Raw genomic sequence first — 22,802 nt, 5'->3', positions numbered from 1 at the left:
AGTAATACATTCCAAAAGTTTGTTTCACGAGCACCCAATTATCAATGCTTAACATTCCTTCCATAGAACCCCATCACAATAGTGTTAGAACATACACTGTTTCTCGAAAATACATTTCATTCGTAAACGGTAGCGAACCGTTTGAATGAGGGTTTGTCAAACCCATATGGCCATATAACATAAGTTCTCGCTTACACCCGGCAAGTGTAACTAATGATAATCGAATTGAGGATTTTTGTTCAAACTCGTATGTAGAATGTTTGTTTTCCTGTACTTGTGTTCACTTAGTAAAAAGAAACGTTTATGTTTTCTCATCCCAAATGTAAGTGCAAAAGAGTAAAAGTGGGACTATGATCTCACCTTGAGTGCACGAGTAGTAAAGTACTTCAACAAGTAAACGTGTGCAAAGAACAATGCTAGTCTTGACCTAAACAATAGGTTGTATCAATAACGGTAAACACGATAGGTCAAAGATGTTCAATTAGTCCTATGGCTCGTTAAGACTCGATCATAATAGCATGTGAATCAAATTGTCATGTTTCATGCAAGGTACAAGTATAAAAGCATGTTAGAATGATTGCACAGACATTTGGTTAAGTTTGATTAAAAGTCAACTTAGGTCGGGTCAAAGTCAACGAAAAAGTCAACACGTTCGGGTCGGGTCCCGAACTATTTTTCTGAAGTTTTTAATCATATATGAGCATGTTAGAACAAGTTACATGTGAATCGGAGGTGCGTAGCATAGTAAACATTTTTCAAAAAATGACCAACGAAGACAGAGGCGTGTCAGCGTATCTGGACGGCGTCCAGATTGTCTGGACGGCGTCCAGCTTTGAAGGCTGGGACGGCGTCCAAATATCTGGACGGCGTCCAGCTTTGAAAAGTGGGACGGCGTCCAAATGTCTGGACGGCGTCCAGATTGGTATTCCAGTCTGATGCAGTAAGCTTCTATGTACACGAACCAAAAACCAAATAAACACAATTTATGATCCGCAAACAATCAAGTCAAGTATTTTATACCGTTGGGAAGGTAATTTGACGAAGAAAACGACTAGACACATTTCAACAAGTAATTTAACACCTACAACAACCCAAAACCGCATTAAACGTTCATAATCAAAGGTTCAAGTTCTAAAAACGCATTTCATGATTCGGGTAACCAATTTACATGTATGATATGCCGTTTCGAAGGTAATCAAACACACGTTGCAACAAAACACTTATCAATAATATTTAATAGCATTTGATACATCAAAAGTTCATATAAAGCTTATCAAACCCTAACCAAAATCTCAAAACCAATAATCATGTTAATGTAAGGTTTTCATGTCAATCAACACACCAAAACGAAGTTAATGAAGTAACTAACACTTTGAACACACAACCATTAACATCTAAACACATTTTATCATTCAAAATCAAAGGTTAAACTAACCCCTTTCAAGTGTTCATGCTAGTTACACCAAATAACAAGATCGAGCATACAAATTACATACACGACATCACAATGAGCCATAGACACTAACTAACACCATTTCAAGTCAAAAACACGAATTTAGAGAAATCTATAGTTTTAGAAATGTTACCCAAACGAGATGAAGTTGGTACCAAAATGAAGAGGATGAAGAGAGGATCACGATTATGCAATTTATTTTGTTGTAAGCCTCCTAGATCGAATTTAGATGATGATTGAATGAATTTGGTAATTGTGTGTGTGTTCTTGCTAGAGAGAAAGAGAGAGAGATGGAGATGGTTGAATGGTGGTGATTGGGGTGGACTAGTTGACCTAGTCAACTAGTTTGCCCCGTGTCAATTTTAGTCCCTCGAGTTTGTAGTCGGGTGCGAAAATTACCTAAACGAAATATTTTAAAACGCGTATTAACGGGAGATGTTATAAACATATAACGGAGTTTAAATTAGTATAACGGAAAAGTAAATGGAAATAGGCGGGATGTTACACTTTTAACTTCAGAATTTGCATGTGAAAAGCAGTTTGTTATATGTACAAAATCACAAAAGTAATGTTTATGTCTCATGCTGAAATTCAGTTTAAAGAGGCCTTTGCTTATTTTTATTTATTTTTGTATATATTGCAGATTGAAGATGGATTTTGTATACTATGTGATAACCCACTAAAAAGATCAATGATGGTAGGATGGTAGAATTCACAGCTGCGAAGGCATTATAGAGGTGCGTATGTGCCAATGATGACTCCAATTGTAAATGTAAATTGTGGGATAAGTAGTTTAGTTAATTGGTACAACATTGATAAACCTAGTCGTAATGAGCTCAGGGGTGACATCCTTGGTGGAACAGATAAGACTAATAATATAGAAGACTCCCTATTGATTCATCTTTTACCCATATATGTATGCCAATTCCCTTGCAGTTGATGCTCTTGCAAAGCTAGCAAAACACGATTACAATATTACCTATGGTTTAGTCAATGTGTGTAGTACAAATATATGAAACCTAAAATTATGGTACATACTTCGGGTATCTTTGCAAGCGTCGATTTATTGACGACTTGACTGACTTTAGAGCCTAAAGTAAATTCTAGGCAGGATTTAGAACCCATGAAAATGTGATTTTACCATTTTCATGGCGTCTCAATTTATTTTATTTTTTGAAATATTTTTTTCCTACTTATTAGCCGGAGGTCCACTCGGAAGTAATCTCTCTATCCGCCGAATACAGAGAGGGATGACTTTCTTTACTTTTGAGAGTGTTTTCACTCTGGGTGGAGAAATGACTTGTCTTTATTCTCGGATAGATGAAGGATTGTCTACATTTCACCTCTCCATACACCACTTATTTGGTATTGGGTTTTGTTGTTGTTGTATTTCGGGTATCTTTGCATATGTAGAAGTAGATGTTTAATAGATATGTAACGTAATTTGTATACTTTTTTATATATAATTATTTTTCTGTGGGTTCCGTCTCTTGATCACAATGTATAACGATAATATATGTTTTATAGCCATCATTTTCTTAATATTCTTCTTATGTTTTCTTTTAACAAACCCGTGGTCATTAAACTAAATGAATTTAGTATTTAAGTTCACTAAATATCTAAAACTTATCGTTAAACTGTTTCGTTAAAACAAATTCATGATTCTACGGGTCATTTTACTAGTCTATCTATAGTTTCTATTAAAATGCTAAAATGATGATGTCATTATTAGACTAATTCATTTGTTAAGAAAAAATCAAAAATAAAAAGAAAAAAATCTAAACGATGTCATTAATCTAATTAATTAATATTAACATTAACAATTAAATTAAAACCTGCATCGTTAAAAATAAAACATAGATACAAAGGTTACAGACTTCTCAAACAAATACTCTTCTTTCTTTATCCAAATCAAACAAATACGCTTCTTCTTATCAAATCATCAAACCAAAAACTATTAATCATATAGTCCAGATCCTCTCTACCTCTTTTTGGTTGGTTCGATACTTCATCGTTATAGTCTCAAGGTAAAACCTTAATCCTAAATTGAACTTTCGTGTATAATGAAATTATTATGATGTTATGCGTAATAAATCTATCGATCTAAGAAGTTTCTGATATGTTTCTTTTTCATTTCAATTTGCGCTCTAGGTGCTTCTAGGGTTAACAAATTAGGGTTTGATATATATTTTTGATGATTTTTTGTAGACAGGGTATTTTAAAAAAATATGACTACGGCTGCTGTTTATTCATTTCAGTACAACTTTTTGTCTTGGTATAATTTCATGGATTGCTTCTTTTGAAAGTTTGCTTGCACGCCTTCATGGCAGTTAGATTCTATTGGTTTTGGATTTTTGTTTTACTTGATTTTGGTTGTAGGTAATAATAACATATATATTTTTTAGATTTTGTTTTTGTACTAACTAATAATCTGGTGCACACCAACTGTGTAATGAAAGTCCTTAATGGAATTTTTCTTTAGATGGCAGATACATACGATTAGGACGTGGTTTTGTTTAACGTTGTTATTGTTATTTCAAATTATATATGGAGTGTATTTTTTTCCCTTTTAATAAAACTAATTTGGTTTATACTTGGATACAGGAGATCATGATGATTGACAATTCAAATTGAAAGGCTTTATAGTCATCAAATGTTTGAGAAGGTCTGGTGTTCTCTCGAGTCTCAGAAAATTATTTTGAACGCAGATTGCCACATAATTGATATGGCAATTATCTAAATTGAGTATCACCAGTGGATTCACCACACATGTCCTATTTACATGGCAATTATCTAATCTACCGGTATTTGGACTTTCCAAGGACCTCTTAATTGGCAGAGTTTTAAATCAAATCTAAGTTTAACTAAAGAAGAAAGATACAAGAAAATTGATGGTCACAATTCTTATACTATTCTTTACGTTTTGAATTTTTGTGTTTTTGGATGAAGCTACTGCATATGGATCAAGATAGATGGTCACTGTCAACAAACTCTACAAGGTAGTCACATGCCTATTGCTATGTTGAGCTTTATACATTTGGATCGTTTCAGTTTGAGCTTTTTTTTTCTCATCCCGTGATTGCTATAAGATGGTGATTTTATAGAAATTGTTACCTACAAGTTAACAATAGTTAGCAAATAGTGTAGATAGATACCTTTTTCTACTGAAATTTTATAATGAAGTTAGAGGTCTATATATGTTTGTATAAAAACTTCATTTGTTATGTAGGTTTAACCATGGAGTGAGGTCGACTTCTCTTCTACAAACTGTTCATATGGGAAATGAGTAAGACATGGTTCCAGTATGCCATTATTGTGCCCTATAGATCTTAGCTAAAACTGAAACTATTACTATGTTTTAACCCATTTTGGTTTAGTAAATAAGCTGTAAAATTAAAGGTCTCAAATTAGTTGTTTGGGTTGTAGGCTGACTATCATGGATTCAGAGAAACTCCTGATCTTACGACCACTTAATTAGGCTTTGCGAAGGGATCATGGCACGTTGTTGTACTGTAGTAGGTACGGATCATCTAGACCAAGTTACATTTGACCTGCTATATAAGATCTTATAAGAGGTTTACATTGTTAGGGTATACACCCTATAATTCAGTATGTTTAATATAATTGTGTTTGCAGTTTTAATTTGACGGTAATCTATGTGTTTGTTTGTTTTCAAGTGGGCGTAATTCTTATAGATGAAAATGCTATTTATTTGATTATTAAGGTTAGTACTTTTAGAAATGCAACCTTTTGGATCATTATGTGAAATTGTCTGAAAGAAGGTAGTATGTTAAATCCTAGATTGTAGTAAAGCTGCAATATTAAGGATCGAAAGTCGATAGTATTGGCTGCAAAAGACGCAAAGGCATTGTATAAGGATGGTGAATATAAATTAGGACATGATACTTTCGATGCAAGGTAATTTCCATTTATTTGAAGAATAAATCATCCTTATGATGTAAATTGATACGATAGTACTTAGTTTATTTGCAAGATAACTTTTTCAATTATTTATTTTAGCTTATATTGAAAGTTGCTGCTGAAAAGACATGGGAACTTAATAAGTTATGTTAATATGTTTTCTTAATTATATTAAACAAGCTATGTTTTTTGGTGAGCCAATTGAAAGAAGATGGCACAGTATGGTCTTAAACCGCCATCAGGTAGTATATGTTTTTTTTTTTTTTTTTTTTTAAATATGTTATTATTAATGCGATTGGAGGTGCGATTGCTTCAATGTTAGCTATAATGCTTTGTAAGAAAATGAGTGAAGAGTTGGGTTTAAGCCCTGAAATTGTTACATCATTTGGTATCATTTATGTTCATACAGAATAAGGTATTTTTGAAAAGTTATGAATTATAATTATGCTATATATAAAGATATAGAGGTTCTTAGTTTAAGTTTATATGTATAACCCATTTTAATTCGTAGGATTTGATGGAGTCGGGGCTTTCTTTTTGTGAGCAGTACACAAAATCATAATGTTAGCTAACAGGTTGTGAAGAACTCTGCTGATGATAACATGTTATGGAGAGCTCGATTGATGATACCAATAATAATGTTGTAAGTATTAGTTATCGTATTCTACAATTTTTTTTTATTTTAGATGGATATATAGCATTTCTTGATTCTACAACTTTTAAGAAAGTGTACTTAAATTCTAATCTTCATATGTATGTTATCGTATGTTTTTTGATACATATGGGACTGAATTAGTTATAGAGGTGATGCTGAGTTTGGATACGGTGACGAGTTTGATGAAGAGGATGATATCAGACTATTGTTTTGAGGCAATCGATTAAAAGATACATTGTTTGATTTGATTTATGACTATCTAATGCATTGTTCTATGTTTTAATCCGTGTGTAGTATAAATCTAAAGTACGCATTTACTTGATGTTAAGTATACTATAACTCTAACATTGTTCTAAGTTTGATTTGATTTAAGCAAACTTTATTTTACGGAATTAATTACGTTCTATATGTATGCGGAAATACATGTCTCAATATGTTTGTAAAAACGACGACAAGTTTCTTAGTCGAAATCTATAGTTTCACGGGTCATTAAACTAAATGACTTTAGCATTTACATTCACTTAATACATAATCATTAAACTATTTTGTTTAAACAAACCCGTGATTCTACGGGTCATTTCACTAGTATATTTCTAAAACATATATAAATATAAATATTTTAATTCATATTGTGAGTGTGATTTAAAACTTGTATGATTGTAAATAAAGAATAAAGTCAATTTCGTCATTTTCATTACATTTCAGACCTTTAAAGTTATTGCCATCCTTCCCCCCACCAATTTCTCTCTCTAAAACCTAATCTTTCTCTCTCTTTTAATTTTCTCATATCCCCCAAAAAAGGTATGGCTCAGAAGAGAGAGAACGAAGAAACCGAGCTCAAGGTACCTGAATCCATAACCTTATGCTCACCTCCAATATCCACCGCTCCTTCCAAGATCTCCACATCCGATGACCGTCGATCCTCGCCCGACCGATCTGATCTCAAAACTGGCATCACCGGCCTCATCGTTGACCTTCGACCGAACACCGCTATCTCGCCGGAAACATCAGATCCGTCTAAAAAACGACGATCGGAAGCAATCGAGACGTCATACGATAGCGTCGATATCAGTTTTAAAAGGCGCGTGGTGAATCGATGCGCGGGTTGCAAAAGGAAAGTCGGATTGGTCGGATTTAAGTGCCGGTGTGGCGAGATGTTTTGCTCCGAGCACCGTTATTCCGATCGACATGACTGTAGCTACGACTACAAGGCCGCCGGACGTGAAGCTATTGCGCGTGAAAATCCAGTAGTTAGAGCGGCGAAGATAGTTAAGGTCTAGAGTAGAAGCAAAACCGTAACGTGAGAGGTTAAACGACGTCGTTTGGTTGCACATGCGTCTCGGGTTGTAAACATACGGCACCAAGGAAAGGAAAGGAAAGAAAAGAGTTAATTGAGAGATTGGTGGTGTAGGTGTTTACCGGTGGGTGGGGGGATTAGGGGTGGTATGTGAAATTTGATTTAAAGTTTGAGGGTAATATTGTCAATTTGTATTATAATGTATTTATAGTGGAAGTTTTTTTTATGATTTATTTATTACGGTGCTGAATATATATTGATTTTATATTTCGTTTTTTCGTTTTTCTAAGGTAGGCTGATGGAATTGGTTTGTAACTAAAGATTATAATTAAATTTAGAAATTAGAATATATATATTTATATTTATTTTTTTATATACTATATAAATAAAAAGGAAAAAGTCAGGAAGATAATATAGAGCATGGTGGATGGGCCGACTTTTACATCAAAGTATTATGGAAATGTGGTTGTCAGATGGCCGCGAATTATTGACGAAGCAACGCATTTTGTAGTTTATTCAAGGCCAAGTAAATAAAGTCACTTTAGTGTTATATATTTATATATAAAAAAATAAATAATAAATACATAAATAAAATTCAATATTTTTAGAATAGCAACCCAACCTCTTTCGTTGAATTTTCAATTAATTAATCATATATTCAAGGTTAACGATGTGAATCGGCAACAGTGATTAGTACCGTAATATTTTCTTAAATAAAGTTAACGTATTGATCAAGAACTTTGTGTGGATCACCATATGCAAGATTTGCCTCGACTAATAAACTATGAGTATGGGTTTAAACAAACTACGGGTTTAAATTGTACTCGGAGTATATAATAGATTATCAAGAGTATTTCGTTATGAGTGTAAAGATGAAGGTGTATAAATTATTGGTCGTTAACACACTACTAACATGTAGTAATATCTTGTCTCATGATTAAGCTCAACCAGGGACCGTTAATTAAGAAGATTAATGAATGATATTTAAAGCATTATATGTTGTCAAGTATAGTAGATTATATAGCGGAATCCTAACTTCTATGGGCTTTTAGAAGTACTCTTGTAAGAGAGTGGTATATACGCGATGTCCATAAAGATATGTAACTACCATAAGTTATCACTTACATCATTTTTAATGATGATGGGCAAAAGTGGTGTGTTGGGTAGGTGAGTTGTTTGACGGGTATGTTGGTAAACTGGAAAATAATGAGGTGACGGGTTGAGTGACATATTAAGTGATGTGTCAAAATATGATTAAAAATTAGGTAAAAAACAGAGATAAAAAGTATTAGATGACCAATTGATCGAATTAAACAACGTCATGAATACGCCTAAATTCCATCTGGTGCTTCCAATCATTATGCCACCTTGTTTGCTTCCCACTAGAGGCGTGATCGATGTGTGTTAGGAACACATAACCCCAACACACCACCATTAAACATGGTCTTAGTAAGTAAGAGGTTATATCTAATATAATAGTGTTAGATGTTGACATGTCAATGATAATAATAGCTATTACCTGACAAACCCAAATAAAAATAACTTTGTTGTTGATATGTTACAGACAGGTATGATTGAAAATGAGTGTGGTAATACAAATTAGTACCTGATTGTACTATTAGCATTATATAAGGTTTTCCCTTTTCACGTATTGCTGATTAATTCATAATAATCATAACATGATCAATCATGTAATCACATATAACAAGAACATCAAATTAAACTTATTTAAAGTAAGAATCGATTGAACACTAAGGTTTGATGATGAAGTCATACTCTTTAGGATTGATCAATTCTTGTAGTATCAATAATCCAATGAAGGGATTATGTCTCTCAAATTATGGTGTTCCAGATAGAAATACTTGATTTGATATTATACAAGAAATATGACCACACTCATAATTTATAGTTATGACAATTATTCCATCAATAACTGTCAAATATTAGTTAGAGTACATCTTATCATATAGGCAAAGTTTAGGGGATAAAGTAATAAATGGTAATATGGCCACATATTAATTACGGGTCTAACATTCTCCCACTTGGCCGAAATTACCATTTACAGATAAACTAAATTAGGTTGGCCAGGTTTATCGTAATTATCATAATTTCATATAGCATCAAAGCAAAATGATACAGCCTTACGTGTCGCGTATGACACGGGACCCCTTCAATTATACCAATGGTACTAATTTAAAATGTATGATTTCTTTATGCCAAAATGATAAGAGCATAATATGGTACACAACATTAGTTTGTACATAACGAAAGTTAAGTGAACACATTTGAAGTAAATATAGACAAATAAGACATTATAGTGAAGGATATTGTCTTGAAGCGCTTTCATTAAAAATTAAACGCTATCATGAAATAGTGCACTAACTACAACATCATGTAAGGTGTCGATGAAAACCCATCTTAGTCACGTGAATTGTAAATACATTGGGTGGTAGACCTTTAGTTAGCGGATCCGCAAGCATTTCATGAGTTCTAATGTGCTCGATACATATACATTGTTCCTCTACTCTTTCACGTACGAATAAGTACTTTGTATCGAGGTATAAACCATCTCCAGTCGAACTGTTACTGTTCGAAAAGCTCACAGCTGCACTATTATCGCAGTAAATCTTCAATGGCCTTGAGATGGAACTAACAATTTTGAGTGCAGTGATCAAATTCTTCAAAAACATTGTTTGACATGTTGCATTATAAACCGCAACATACTCAGCCATCATTGTTGAGGTCATCGTTAGCACTTGCTTCTGACTCTTCCAAGAAATAGGCCCACCTGACAGCATGAAAATATATCCCATAGTCGACCTACTAGTGTCTTTGCATTTCGCAAAGTCTGAATCCGAGTATCCAATGACTTCAAGGTTTTCGGTTCTAGTGTAGGTTAATTTGTACTCTTTTGTTCCTTGAAGATATCACAATACTTTCTTAACAGCTTCCCAATGATGTAGGCTAGGATTAGATTGAAATCTGCCTAACATGCCACATATATATGCAATATCTGGTCGAGTACATACTTGAGCATACGTCAAGCTTCCTACTACGTAAGCATAAGGAATTCCCTTCATTTCTTCAATTTCAACATTAATTTTCGGACATTGATGAGATCCGAAAGCATCACCCTTAACCACGGGAGCGACCGTTGGGGAGCAATGTTGCATCGATTGAGTACGCGTTCAATATATGCCTTTTGAGACAATCCTAATGTCCCATTGGCTCGATCTCGATGAATTTCAATTCATATAACATAAGAGGCTTCACGAAGATCTTTCATGTCAAAGTTTCTAGAAAGAAAACGCTTTGACTCATGCAACAAATCAATATTATTACTTGCTAAAAGGATATCATCAACGTAAAGGACAAGTATAATAAAATTGCTTCTACTTTTTTTGAGGTACACACATTGATCTATCTGATTTTTGATGAAGTTGTGTTTCTTCATTACTTCATCAAATTTTAAGTACCATTGTCGAGAAGCTTGCTTAAGCCCATAAATAGATTTCTTGAGTTTACAAACTAAGTGTTCATGGCCTTCAGATATAAAACCTTGAGGTTGAGCCATGAACACATCTTCAGGTAAATCTCCATTAAGAAATGTGGTTTTGACGTCCATTTGGTGTAGCTCCAAGTCAAAATGAGCTACTGAGGCCATTACAATCCATAGGGAGTCTTTTCTCGATACAGGAGAAAAGGTTTCCTTGTAATCAATTCTCTCTTTTTGAGTATACCCTTTCGCAACCAAACGAGTTTTGTAACGCTCGACATTTCCATTTGGGTCAAGTTTAGTCTTAAAGACCCACTTGCATCCAACGGGTTTTGCACCCTTTGGTAGTTCAGCAAGTTCCCAAACGTCATTTTTGCTTATTGAGTTCAACTCATCATTCATTGCTTCCCCCCAATGAACAGATTGGTCACAAGTAATGGCTTCTTCATATGAATCAGGGTCATTGCATTTCCCTAAGTCAAAATCAGCCTCATTAAAATAGGTATAGTAATTGTCAAAGTTCGTGGGCTGCCTTTGTCGTTGTGACCTACACAATGGTTGTTGAGTTTCTTGTGGTTCAACGTTAGTCAATGGGTTAGGTTCAGTTTCCTCGATATTATTTGGATGAACATGAGAAGTTAAGTGATCATTCGAGGTGTCAAGTGGCGTATTAATCGGGATGGGCACATGAATTATTGGTGTCTCATCTCGGGCTTCTTGAAGCTCAATTCTTTTAAATGAACCACTCCCACTGTTGTTAACATTTTCAAGAAACTCAACATGGCGTGTCTCGACAATTCTAGTACTGTGAGACGGGCAATAAAATCGGTAACCCTTTGATCGTTCAAGGTAACCAATGAAGAAGCAACTAATGATTTTCAAGTCCAGTTTTCGTGAGTGAGGATTATATATCTTTGCTTCAGCTGGACATCCCCAGACCCGTAAGTATCGTAAGCTAGGTCTCCTTCCTAAAATTTCATATGGTGTTTTTGGAACAGACTTTGAAGGAACTCTATTAAGGATGTGAACAGCCGTTTTTAATGTCTCAGTCCAAAGAAATTCAGGAAGGTTTGAATTCGCTAACATACTTCGAACCATGTCCATAAGAGTGCGATTTCTCCTCTTAGCTACACCATTTTGCTGAGGGTTCCCGACATGGTGTATTGGTTTATAATTCCATGATCTTTACAAAATTCAAAGAAAGATCCAGGAGCTTGACCAACATCAGTATGTCTACCATAATATTCACCCCCTCTATCCGATCTTACCACTTTAATTTTATGGTCAAGTTGATTTTCAACTTCCGCTTTAAAAGTTTTGAACATTTCAAGTGATTCGGATTTTTTGTTAATTAAGAACTGGTACATGTAACGCGAGTAATCGTCAATGAAAGTAATAAATGATTTAAGACCATCAATGTCCGAAGGAAAAGGTCCACATATGTCAGTATGTACTAGTTCTAATAATCTGGTACTTCGTGTGACACCTTTCTTACTTCCTTGGTAATTTTTCCCTTTAACATTCTACACATTTTTCAAAATCGGAGAAATCAAGATTAGGTAGAACTTCATCTTTCACGAGTCTAGTCATTATGTCTCATGAAATATGGCGTAAACATTTATGCCATAACTTTGATGAGGTTTTTAAATCGTGTTTCTCTTATTTTGGTCTACATTCTCATTAACGTTATATGATATAGAGATTCCGAAAATTGATTGTCTAAAAAAACTTAAAGAGGTTTCCCTCAAGACAACCAGTTCCAACAACACGGGAATTTAAACTAATATACACTTTATTGTATCCAAACGTAAATATAAAGTCATCAATAATTAGTTTAGATTTCTACTTGCATTCATACGGTATTTTTATCCGTATTATACACAGTTTCTAGAAGTATTTACTATTGGTATATACAAATAGAAATCTGCAATTATTTGTGTAATATGTCATCCATGACCTAATCACTTTAATATGTCATCCATGACTTAATACATTTTAACTTATCTTAGATATTTTCACTAAAAACCAAATTTTCAAGCCTATAAATAAGCACCATTTCAAACTCATTTTTACACATTCATTTTCCAAATTTTACTTCCAATTTTCACACACACTTGCAAGAACTCTCTCAAGTTTTGTTCTACTACTTCTTTCCAGCAACTTTACATTCTAAACTTGAGGTAAAAACTCTACTTCAACTCTTGTTCAATTCATATGTCTATAGCTATCTATATAAGAGTTTATAAAGTAGAACATAGTTTAGTTAATTCTAAACTTGTTCGCAAACAAAGTTAATCCTTCTAACTTGACTTTTAAAAACAACTTAACACATGTTTTATATCTATATGATATACTAACTTAATGAGTTAAAACTTAGAAACACGAAGAACACCGTAAAACCGGACATACGCCGTCGTAGTAAAACCGGGGGCTGTTTTGGGTTGGATAATTAAAAACTATCATAATCTTTAATTTAAAAGTTGTTCTTTTGGGAAAATGATATTTCATATGAACATGATACTATATCCAAAAATCATGGTTAAACTCAAAATTGAAGTATGTTTTTCGAAATGGTCATCAAGATGTCGTTCTTTCGACTGAAATGACTACCTCTTACAAATATGGATTATAACTTGTAACTCCGACTATAAACCACCACTTTTTCAGTTTAGTTTCACAAATTACAGTTCATTATGTGAAGCGAAACGTCCTAATCCATAAGGACGAATACAATAACATATGATTACATCGCGAGGTACTTGACCTCTATATGATACATTTACAAACATTGCATTCGTTTTTAAAAGACAAACTTTCATTACATCGAAAGTTGACGGCATTCATACCATTTCATAATATAACCAACTATAATTGGCTTAATAATAATCTTGATGAACTCAACGACTCGAATGCAACGTCTTTTGAAATATGTCATGAATGACTCCAAGTAATATCTCTAAAATGAGCAAATGCACAGCGGAAGGTTTCTTTCATACCTGAGAATAAACATGCTTTCAAGTGTCAACCAAAAGGTTGGTGAGTTCATTAGTTTATCATAATCAATCATTTCCATAATTTTAATAGACCACAAGATCCTCATTTTTCATAAATAACATTACACTCGCAAGTGTATAAAATCCATTCGTATGATGAACACCTGGTAACCGACATTAACATAATGCATATAGAATATCCCCCGCATACTCGCAAGTATGCCATAAATATTGGCAATCGCAATCACCATTTAAATCGAAGTACTAAAGCATTCCAAATTCCAGAATGGGGTTTGTTAGGCCCATAGGTCTATCTTTAGGATTCGCGTCAATTAGGGGCCACTTTCCTAATTCTTAGGTTACCAGAGTTGAAGGGGCGATATTCGGTTTAATAATTCAACCATAGAATGTAGTTTCAAGTACTTGTGTCTATTTCGTAAAACATTTATAAAAGCAACGCATGTATTCTCAGCCCAAAAATATATATTGCAAAAGCATTTAAAAAGGGAGCAAACGAAACTCCCAATACTGTATTTTGTAGTAAAAATACATATGACGACACTGAACAAGTGCAAGGTTGGCCTCGGATTCACGAACCTATATCATTTGTATATTTATTAATATACATAATTGTAGTCGAATGAGTATATATATACATTTATTAGTTACACCATTTTTATATTAGTAACATATATTTTTAGTTTGTGTATACATTCAAACTGATTAATATGTTTTATAGTTATATTAATATATATGTATATCTGTTTAGTGTTATATTAAAATACCTAAATTGTTATATATGAGTATTTCTAAAATAATTTGTTATTATAGTTAACATATATTTATAATAATATTTTTAAAACTTTTATTTTTTTATCTTCATAATACTTGATGTTATGCGAGGTGTATACGAAATAGTTATATTTTTATTACGAAATACTATTAAATATGATATAATTTTACACAAGTTATTTATTTATTATTAGAGTGGATATACCTAAACCTTGCTACAACACTATAGGAAGTGTACCTAATCATAAAGTAGAGTAGTTTTTAGTAAGTCCGGTTCATCCACAGGGAACTAGCCAAGTTTAACGCTATATTTTTAAAACTATATTTGTATAAATATATATATATATATATAAGTAGTATTATTATTATTATTATAAAAGGGGGGTTTTTACCGTTTAGTGACCGGTTTGTCGATTTTAAAACTTAAGTCACAATTAAAGCCTAATGTAAAATATTAAAAATAAATATAACTTAATTTAAAGCGTAAAGTAAATAACGATAATAAAAGTGCGATAAATTAAAGTGCGAGAAATAAAATGACGATAAATAAAATTGCGATAATTTAAAAGTACGATAATTAAAAATGCGATAAGATATAAAATAAAGGAATTATGCTTATTTAAACTGTAACACCCTAGGCAAATCTCACATCGCCTACAGACATGAGTGATCATGGGATTATTTGTCTTCACCCATTAATATTTAAACGAATATCACTTGTAAATAGAACAATTGCAACTAAAAGCTTGTCTTTCTTGAGGGATAATGCTATGAAATATATGTTCATTTTTAGCATTATCAAATATTCCCACACTTGAACGTTGCTTGTCATCAAGCAATATAGAACTTGAAATATAGCTTTACAAGAATCACTTCTTTATTCTTCACACTTTGTACATCAGTGATTTCTATACGGCGGTATGAACAATGATAGTAACGTTGTGGTTTACAGTCCCACATGACTATGAAAATTTAGATCCGTTAGAAAATTGGATCTTTATGAAAACATTTGATCTTTTGAAAATTCAATCTAGTTTTTACCCTAGATAAGTTTTCAGGAATAACCTTTCATCGGTGTTTGCAAAATGTTTTTGTGGGTTTCAGATTCAAAAATTTTAGCTTAAAACTTACGGTTTTGTGTCACCCACTTGCTAACCTTATATTGGGAAAGCAACACGTCCAGTATACTTGCTCCGTATATTACCTTTTGGTAAACTACCGTTCGGTTGTAAAGGAAAGTGTTGAACAAGCAACTGTTAAGGCAATGTCCCATGACATGCTTTTGATTATGATCTATATCATGTCGGATGCAATTACTATCCTTGGTAGGAGCAATAGTATAGGTCACCCTATAGTTTTTCGATCTGGCACAAGGTCCTGTCTTTGACCACGCTATACAACCACCGTTCTTACGGTTGACACCCGATTTTGGTTCAGGTGACCTAATGAATTCCAGGTGAATTCCTAGGATTTTACGTTCAATGGTAATGAACGCATTAAAAATGGGTTTTCAGAAAACAAATCGGTTTATAATATTGATCAAAATATTTTCTTGTTCAAGCTCAAGTTTAGATATCATCGAATTCCATGAGTTTGTAATTCTCAATTTTTAAGGTCAATCTCAAGGATTGAGTAATATCAGTCTTAAAAGCTGATTTTTGATCTTTAAGGAGATTATCCTTTCTGGAGATCTGATTCATTAGTCTTATAAGCTAATTTGCACGGTGCCCCCCATTGTACGAGACAGATCCTCTCATGATTAGGATAAGTCTGACCACTTGGCGACCGTGTTTGATGTTGAGGTCCGTGGATTTTCAGCTGATTTTCTAGAAAACTTTTCAAGGTTTTTCGTAGACTCTACAACTGGTCTGGACGACAACTTCCTGACCTAAATCAAGAAGCGCGTGTATTTTTCTCGGAAGACTTTACTTCCTTATAAATTCCATTTATAATAAGCTGGGTAAAACTGATTAATATCGTCCAAAACAAAAGTATCTTCAATTATTTATACAAAAATATGTGATATATGTTCTAAATAACTTGGTAAATTTTTCCCACTTGGCTTTTATTTTTCTTTCTTTGCCTTTTTATTTTTCTCTATTCCATTTTAAATGAATTCAAGCGTTTTGGGTTGTTTCTCAATTTATGTCCTTTCCGAGGTAACAATAATTTCGGTGTTAACACCTAGTTTTATCGTTCATAAATATGTATAAACATAATTTTGAGTTCATTTAGTTGAAATTTTTTACTAGAATTGGGTAGTCAGTATATAAGACAAGGGATGTTCTTTATTATCAGAAAGCACTAGATTCTAATACAACTACTGCGTTACTAGTATTTTTAATGGTAACCAAGTGTTTAAATTTAAAATTTTAAAAATCCGAAAGAATTTAACCCCTTCCCACACTTAAGATCTTGCAATGCCCTCATTTGCAAGAAATCAGTACAATTTAAATTATTGAGGGTGATTAGCGTAGAAAAATGATTAAATTTTACCAAATTTTCTAAACATATTGTTGTTTGTGTTGAATGATAAATGGTGCACATCATTTGTTCATTCCTGCAGTTGTTATTTCATATATATTTTGCATCTTGTCATCAAAATTAGTTGCTTTTGCTGAACTTAATGCCAGTCTTTCAAAATGCGTTGTTTTACCCTGTTTTGTACATGAGATAAACTACAAATATATATATACATATTTTTGAAGTTGGGTATATCACCCACATTCAAAAATTATTAAAAATCTAATAATAAAAGTTAGAAAATTATAAAAACTATTATAGTATCAAAAGAAATATTAAAAGTATAAAATTACAAGTTACCAAATAAATAAAAATAGGCATAAAAGAAAATTAGGGTTGATGAGGATGGTGCCAGTAGGGAATCCATTCATAGCCGTATGTGCTGTAGAATGCTTGAGCTGGGTCATATGTAGGGTACGGTGGTCGGATCTGTATAGTCCAGGGAGGAAATACGAGCATTGGAGTAGGAATGTAGTTTGTATTTATGTGTGCACAATGACTTATGATTTGGTTTTGATGATACTGCCAATCTTGAAATGCTCGTTGTCTATCCATTTCATACTCATGTTGAGCCATAAAAATTTGCATTTCTGTCATCTGATTCCCCCCTCCCGCATTACCTTGCTGCTGATCTCTTTCAACTTGTGGATGATGACCATCATATGGTGCTGCAGCGTTATGTCGTTTCTTTAAAATCTTAGCACCATGATATACTTTCAAACCAATTGTATCACGGGGTTCTGGTGCCGCAATTATTAATCCCCCCCCCCCCCCCCCCGACTTCTATCGACACCGAGATACTCATCAATTAAAGTAAGAAAGATACCACCTCCTATTATACTATTAGGCAGTATACTTCTAACCATAGCCGATAAATAATAACCCATACAATAAGGTATACTCACAGCGCTCTGTGGGTCTCGAATACACATGAGTTAAAATAAATCATTCTCATTTACTTTCTCTTTGTTCCTACCTCGCTGTGTAATCGAGTTTGCTAAGAACCTATGGATTACTCTTAGCTTAGCTCTATCAATATCAGTATAAGAGTTATTCCCCCCACGAAATCGGTTATGTCTAGTCATTCTACTCCATATTCTATTCATAGCAAAATTTTCATCAACCCTCCTACCATTAACTATCAACCTTTGACAATCAGTAGATGCTAGTTCCTCAGGCGTATATATACATAAAGCCTGAGCCATGTCTAGTAGAGACATATGGCACATCACACCTCCTAATAAAAATCTAATAAAACTCCGATCAGTTAAGGTAGCTACCCGATCATTTATTTCAACACTACATAATAATTCCACACACCATTCTCTATATTCACGCCTACGTATATTGAACAAATGTTCCCAATCATTAAAAGTAGAATTACCATACCTTTGTGTAAGTAATTCTCTGATTGGATCGGCCAATCCCACTGTTTCTAACGGTTCCCAATCTATTACCCTAGGTACTTCAACAACATTAGACTGAAGGGTGTGCAAGTTCCTATGATATTTTGGATAATCTATCCAATGTTGGTCAAACCTTAAATTAGGATGTAAATCTGCCAATTCTATATTTGAATATGAAATGAATTGATGCGGTAGATTTTGTCTATATTGGTCATTAATCTCCTGTTCTTCTGCATTCTCAGGAGGAGCATTGTGAGCCTGAGATGCGGATGAAGATTCACCCCTTTCAGTCTGCAAAACACATTAAACACAATTTTTGTGCATCCAAATATGCATTAGTGTTAGCAAAATCATAAACAAAACAATCATAATGACATGTTTATTCCATATTAAACTTTATATGCATTTTCACAATATTAACAATTCTATACTTTTACAAATAAACATATATGAAAATGTATACAATGTTCCTTAGCATTCATCTTCTAAATCATGTTAAAAATAATCATTATAGCAATTAAACGAGTTCCAAATGGCATTCATATTAATTAAATCGAGTTCATGCATTTTTGACTCAAAAAGTCCACTTTAATATTCAAAAATCATGTTTAGGATCAAAGTTTTGATCATTTAGCAACCTAAACATGTTACACTACTCAATTTAGTATAAACTAACAAAAAAATTCGGCCATAACCCGTTTATATCAAAAAGCCCCAATTTTGCTCAAGAACACAAACCCTAGATTACTCAAAATTGAAGTTTAAGGCTTCTAATCATGTTAAATAGCATCAATCTAGGTTATACAAGCATAATACACAAACAATTTAAGCATAATTAAACTAGAAATCATCAAAATCAAATTAGGTATAAATTTATTCAAGAACACTAAAAATCTGAATTAAAGAGTATTTAGATGTAGAAATTACCGATCTCCTTGAGTAACTTCTTGGTAGGATCCTTCTCAACATGATTTTAGCAAAAAAATTTGATGATTAACGGTGAAAATCGCGATTTTTAGAGTGTTTTGTGTGTATTTTTCGCAGAATTTTGTGTGGTGTGTGTTGGGGACTGGTCTGTTCGACCAGTTAACCCTTTCTGGGTTTTCAAACTCTACGAGTGCAGATGTGGGTCCCTTTCAAGTTTCGCGAGTGCGGATTTCTTTTTTTTCCTTTTTTTTTATATAAAAACTTTTAACTAATAAAACAAAAATTAATAAATTTTAAAAATTTGTTTTCCTTTTTATTTAGGATGAGGTTGTTTTGGTACGTTTACCTAGTCCGTCCCTCAACAAAATTTTAAAATTTGTCATTTTAAAGCGTTAGTTTTAAGAGCAAAGATTTTTGAGTTTTTTTAAATGTTTTTGGCATACTTTAAATCAATAAGATTAAAAATAATGATAATAAAATTTCTCGTCCCTCCCTTGGGTAAAGCAATTTCGATTCAACGACCTAGTCTTCAACTCACGACGAATTTTAGAAATCATATTTTTAACTTAATGAAATAAAGTAAATTTTTGTTTTGAAATTCACACCAAACTTAAATTTAAAATGCATAAAATTAAAAATTCATATTAATATTTTTATACATTAATTTTACAAACTTATATTGAAAATATTAATTTTTAAAATATTTAAAAACTTAAATATATTGATTTAAAAAGATTTACAATATTAATTTAATATGTATATATTAATTTTAAAAACAAGGTAAAAATAAAATTAAAAATCTTTTTGGTCTTTTATCCCACTTTAATTAATCAAATATTATTCAAAATATACGCCCCTCTTTTGGGTAAAGTAATTTCGGCTATTTTACCTAGTTTTACTCCTGACGAATTTTTGAAATATTTTGGATTGATTGATTAAAGATATTTATACCTTAAGAATAAATGGTAAATTTCGCAGTGATGTAATAAATTTTTGTATGATATCAATAATTTCGGTTTCGAATACCTAATTTTATTGAATATCAATTTAATACTTTATAGCGAATGATTCAGCGTTTATTATCAAAAGGTTAAAAGCAATAAAATAAAAATAAAAACTGTACATACTTACATGTGAGAAAGAATTCTCAGAGACCTGCTTTAGCCAACTCATAGGAGAGTCGTGTGATTTGGTTTTCCATAGCTACATAAGCGTAACCTCGATTCTTCAATAACTTTTCTTCTAAACATATGAACGGTCCTTCGCTGCATAGAGTAACAAATTCGGTATTTGAATATGTTTGATTGTTCGAACATTTACCTTCGTGTGACCATTTTCCGCATTTATGACATCTTTCAAGGTGTCGTGCTCTTCTTTTTGTTGCGGATTTTGATTTTCCTTTACCAAAATGTGTCTTATGATGATCTTTCCTGAGTTCTTTTCTCACTTCGTCCATTTTTTCTCTTATGAATGATACCAGTTCACTCGGAAGTGTGTCATTATTACGTTTAGTAATCATAGCGTGTAGCATTAGACCATGGTTCAGATCAAAGGAATTCTTCATCTCGTAAAACCTAAAAGAAATAAAAATTCAGAATGGAGGGAGAAGACTAGTTCTTTAGGGTCTGCTAGGGAAAGACCATTCGGATTCCATTCTCGAGAACTACATGAAAACAGAATATCTAACTCTAACAGAAATATATATTACCCTAAAAAGATTTGAATCTGCCCACACTTAGTTAGCTGTGGTGTCGAAATTGTGATTAACTTCATCTTCAACTTCCATTGGATTATCTATGTAATGTTTAACTCTGTGACCATTAACTTTAAATTCAATCCCATTTGAATTTATTAACTCTATTGTTCCGTATAGGAAAACTTTTTTGACTATGAATGGTCCAGACCATCTTGATTTCAATTTTTTAGGAAATAGCTTGAATCGTGAATTGAAAAGAAGAAATCTGTCTCCTTCTTTAAATTCTTTTGAACTTCTGATTCTTTTATCATGCCATTTTTTCGTTTTTTTCTTTATAGATTAACGAATTTTCATATGCTTCATTTCTTAATTCTTCTAATTCATTTAGTTGACTTAATCTTAGACATCCAGCTTCATGCAAATCAATATTACGTCTTCAAAGCCCAAAATGCTTTGTGCTCAATTTCTACTGAAAGGTGACATGCTTTTCCATAAACAAGTTTAAAAGGTGTGGTTCCAATTGGAGTTCTGTAGGCTGTTCTAAAAGCCCAGAGTGCATCCTCCAATTTCATGGACCATTCCTTTGGATTCGATCCTACGATTTTCTCTAGAATATGTTTTAATGCTCGGTTGGTATTTTCAACTTGTCCACTTGTTTGTGGATGATCAGCGGTTGAGATTTTATGAGTTACTCCATATCTTTTGGCAACTTTCTCAAGTTGATTATTACAAAAATGAGTACCCTGATCACTTATTAAAGCTTTCGATATTCCGACCCTAGCAAAAAGACGTTTTAAGAAGTTGACTACAACTCGTACATCGTTAGTTGGGAGAGCTTGTGCTTCCACCCATTTAGATACATAATCAATGGCAACGAGAATGTAGAGATTATTATGAGATTTTGGAAATGGACCCATAAAGTCAATACCCCAAACGTCAAATACTTCACATACTTGAATGACATTTTGTGGCATTTCATCACGTTGACTTATTTTTCCCGCCCTTTGACAAGCATCACAGGATTTACAAAGAAGGTGTGCGTTTTTGAAAATTGTAGGCCAATAGAATCCAGCGTCATAGACTTTTCTTGTTGTAAGTTGAGTCTCATAATGCCCTCCTGTTGGTCCTGTGTGACAATGGTTTAAGATTTGACTAGCTTCATCTCCGAATACGTATCGGTGTATTATTCCATCGGGACAACTTTTAAATAAATGTGGATCTTCCCAAAAATAGTGTTTTATATCACTAAAGAATTTCTTTCGTTTTTGGTACGACAACCATTTTTTAAGGAATTCACATACTAAGTAGTTTACATAGTCTGCAAATCATGGAATTTCATTATAATCTATCTTCAATAGATATTCATCAGGAAAGTTATCTTGTATAGCCGATTCATTTAGAACTTCTAATTCAGGATTTTCAAGACGAGAAAGATGATCAACGACGAGATTTTATGCTCCCTTTTTGTCTCGAATTTCAATATCGAACTCTTGTAAGAGTAAGATCCAACGGATTAATCGTGGTTTGGCATCTTGTTTCGAAAATAGGTATCTAAGAGTAGAATGGTCGGTATAGACCACCGTTTTAGCTAGAATGAGATATGAACGAAATTTGTCAAAAGCAAAGACAATAGCAAGGAGTTA

At 33.0% G+C, this 22,802-nt stretch overlaps 1 protein-coding gene and 1 long non-coding RNA gene across 4 annotated transcripts; both read left to right on the top strand.

Annotated features, from left to right (window-relative positions):
- The first annotated feature begins 3,332 nt into the window (after positions 1 to 3,332).
- On the top strand, positions 3,333 to 6,384 carry LOC139862338 (uncharacterized). 3 transcript variants are annotated; one of them, XR_011764135.1, is made up of 6 exons: positions 3,333 to 3,480; positions 4,058 to 4,118; positions 4,403 to 4,452; positions 4,683 to 4,739; positions 4,880 to 6,017; positions 6,171 to 6,384. It is a non-coding gene; the product is annotated as an uncharacterized lncRNA (long non-coding RNA). The 3 variants fall into 3 exon arrangements; XR_011764133.1 differs by having other exon boundaries at positions 4,880 to 6,384; XR_011764134.1 differs by having other exon boundaries at positions 4,058 to 4,257; positions 4,880 to 6,384.
- Positions 6,385 to 6,731: 347 nt separating this feature from the next.
- Positions 6,732 to 7,601, top strand: LOC139861773 (zinc finger A20 and AN1 domain-containing stress-associated protein 5-like). The gene has a single exon (XM_071850278.1). The coding sequence runs from the start codon at positions 6,833 to 6,835 to the stop codon at positions 7,307 to 7,309; it is 477 nt and encodes a 158-aa protein (XP_071706379.1). The 5' UTR covers positions 6,732 to 6,832; the 3' UTR covers positions 7,310 to 7,601.
- The last annotated feature ends 15,201 nt before the right edge of the window (positions 7,602 to 22,802 follow it).

Source organism: Rutidosis leptorrhynchoides, chromosome 8 (genome assembly GCF_046630445.1).
Source record: "Rutidosis leptorrhynchoides isolate AG116_Rl617_1_P2 chromosome 8, CSIRO_AGI_Rlap_v1, whole genome shotgun sequence".
Classification (NCBI taxonomy): domain Eukaryota; kingdom Viridiplantae; phylum Streptophyta; class Magnoliopsida; order Asterales; family Asteraceae; genus Rutidosis; species Rutidosis leptorrhynchoides.
Note: the sequence above shows the minus strand (reverse complement) of the source record. Positions and strands in the feature narration are given on the sequence as shown.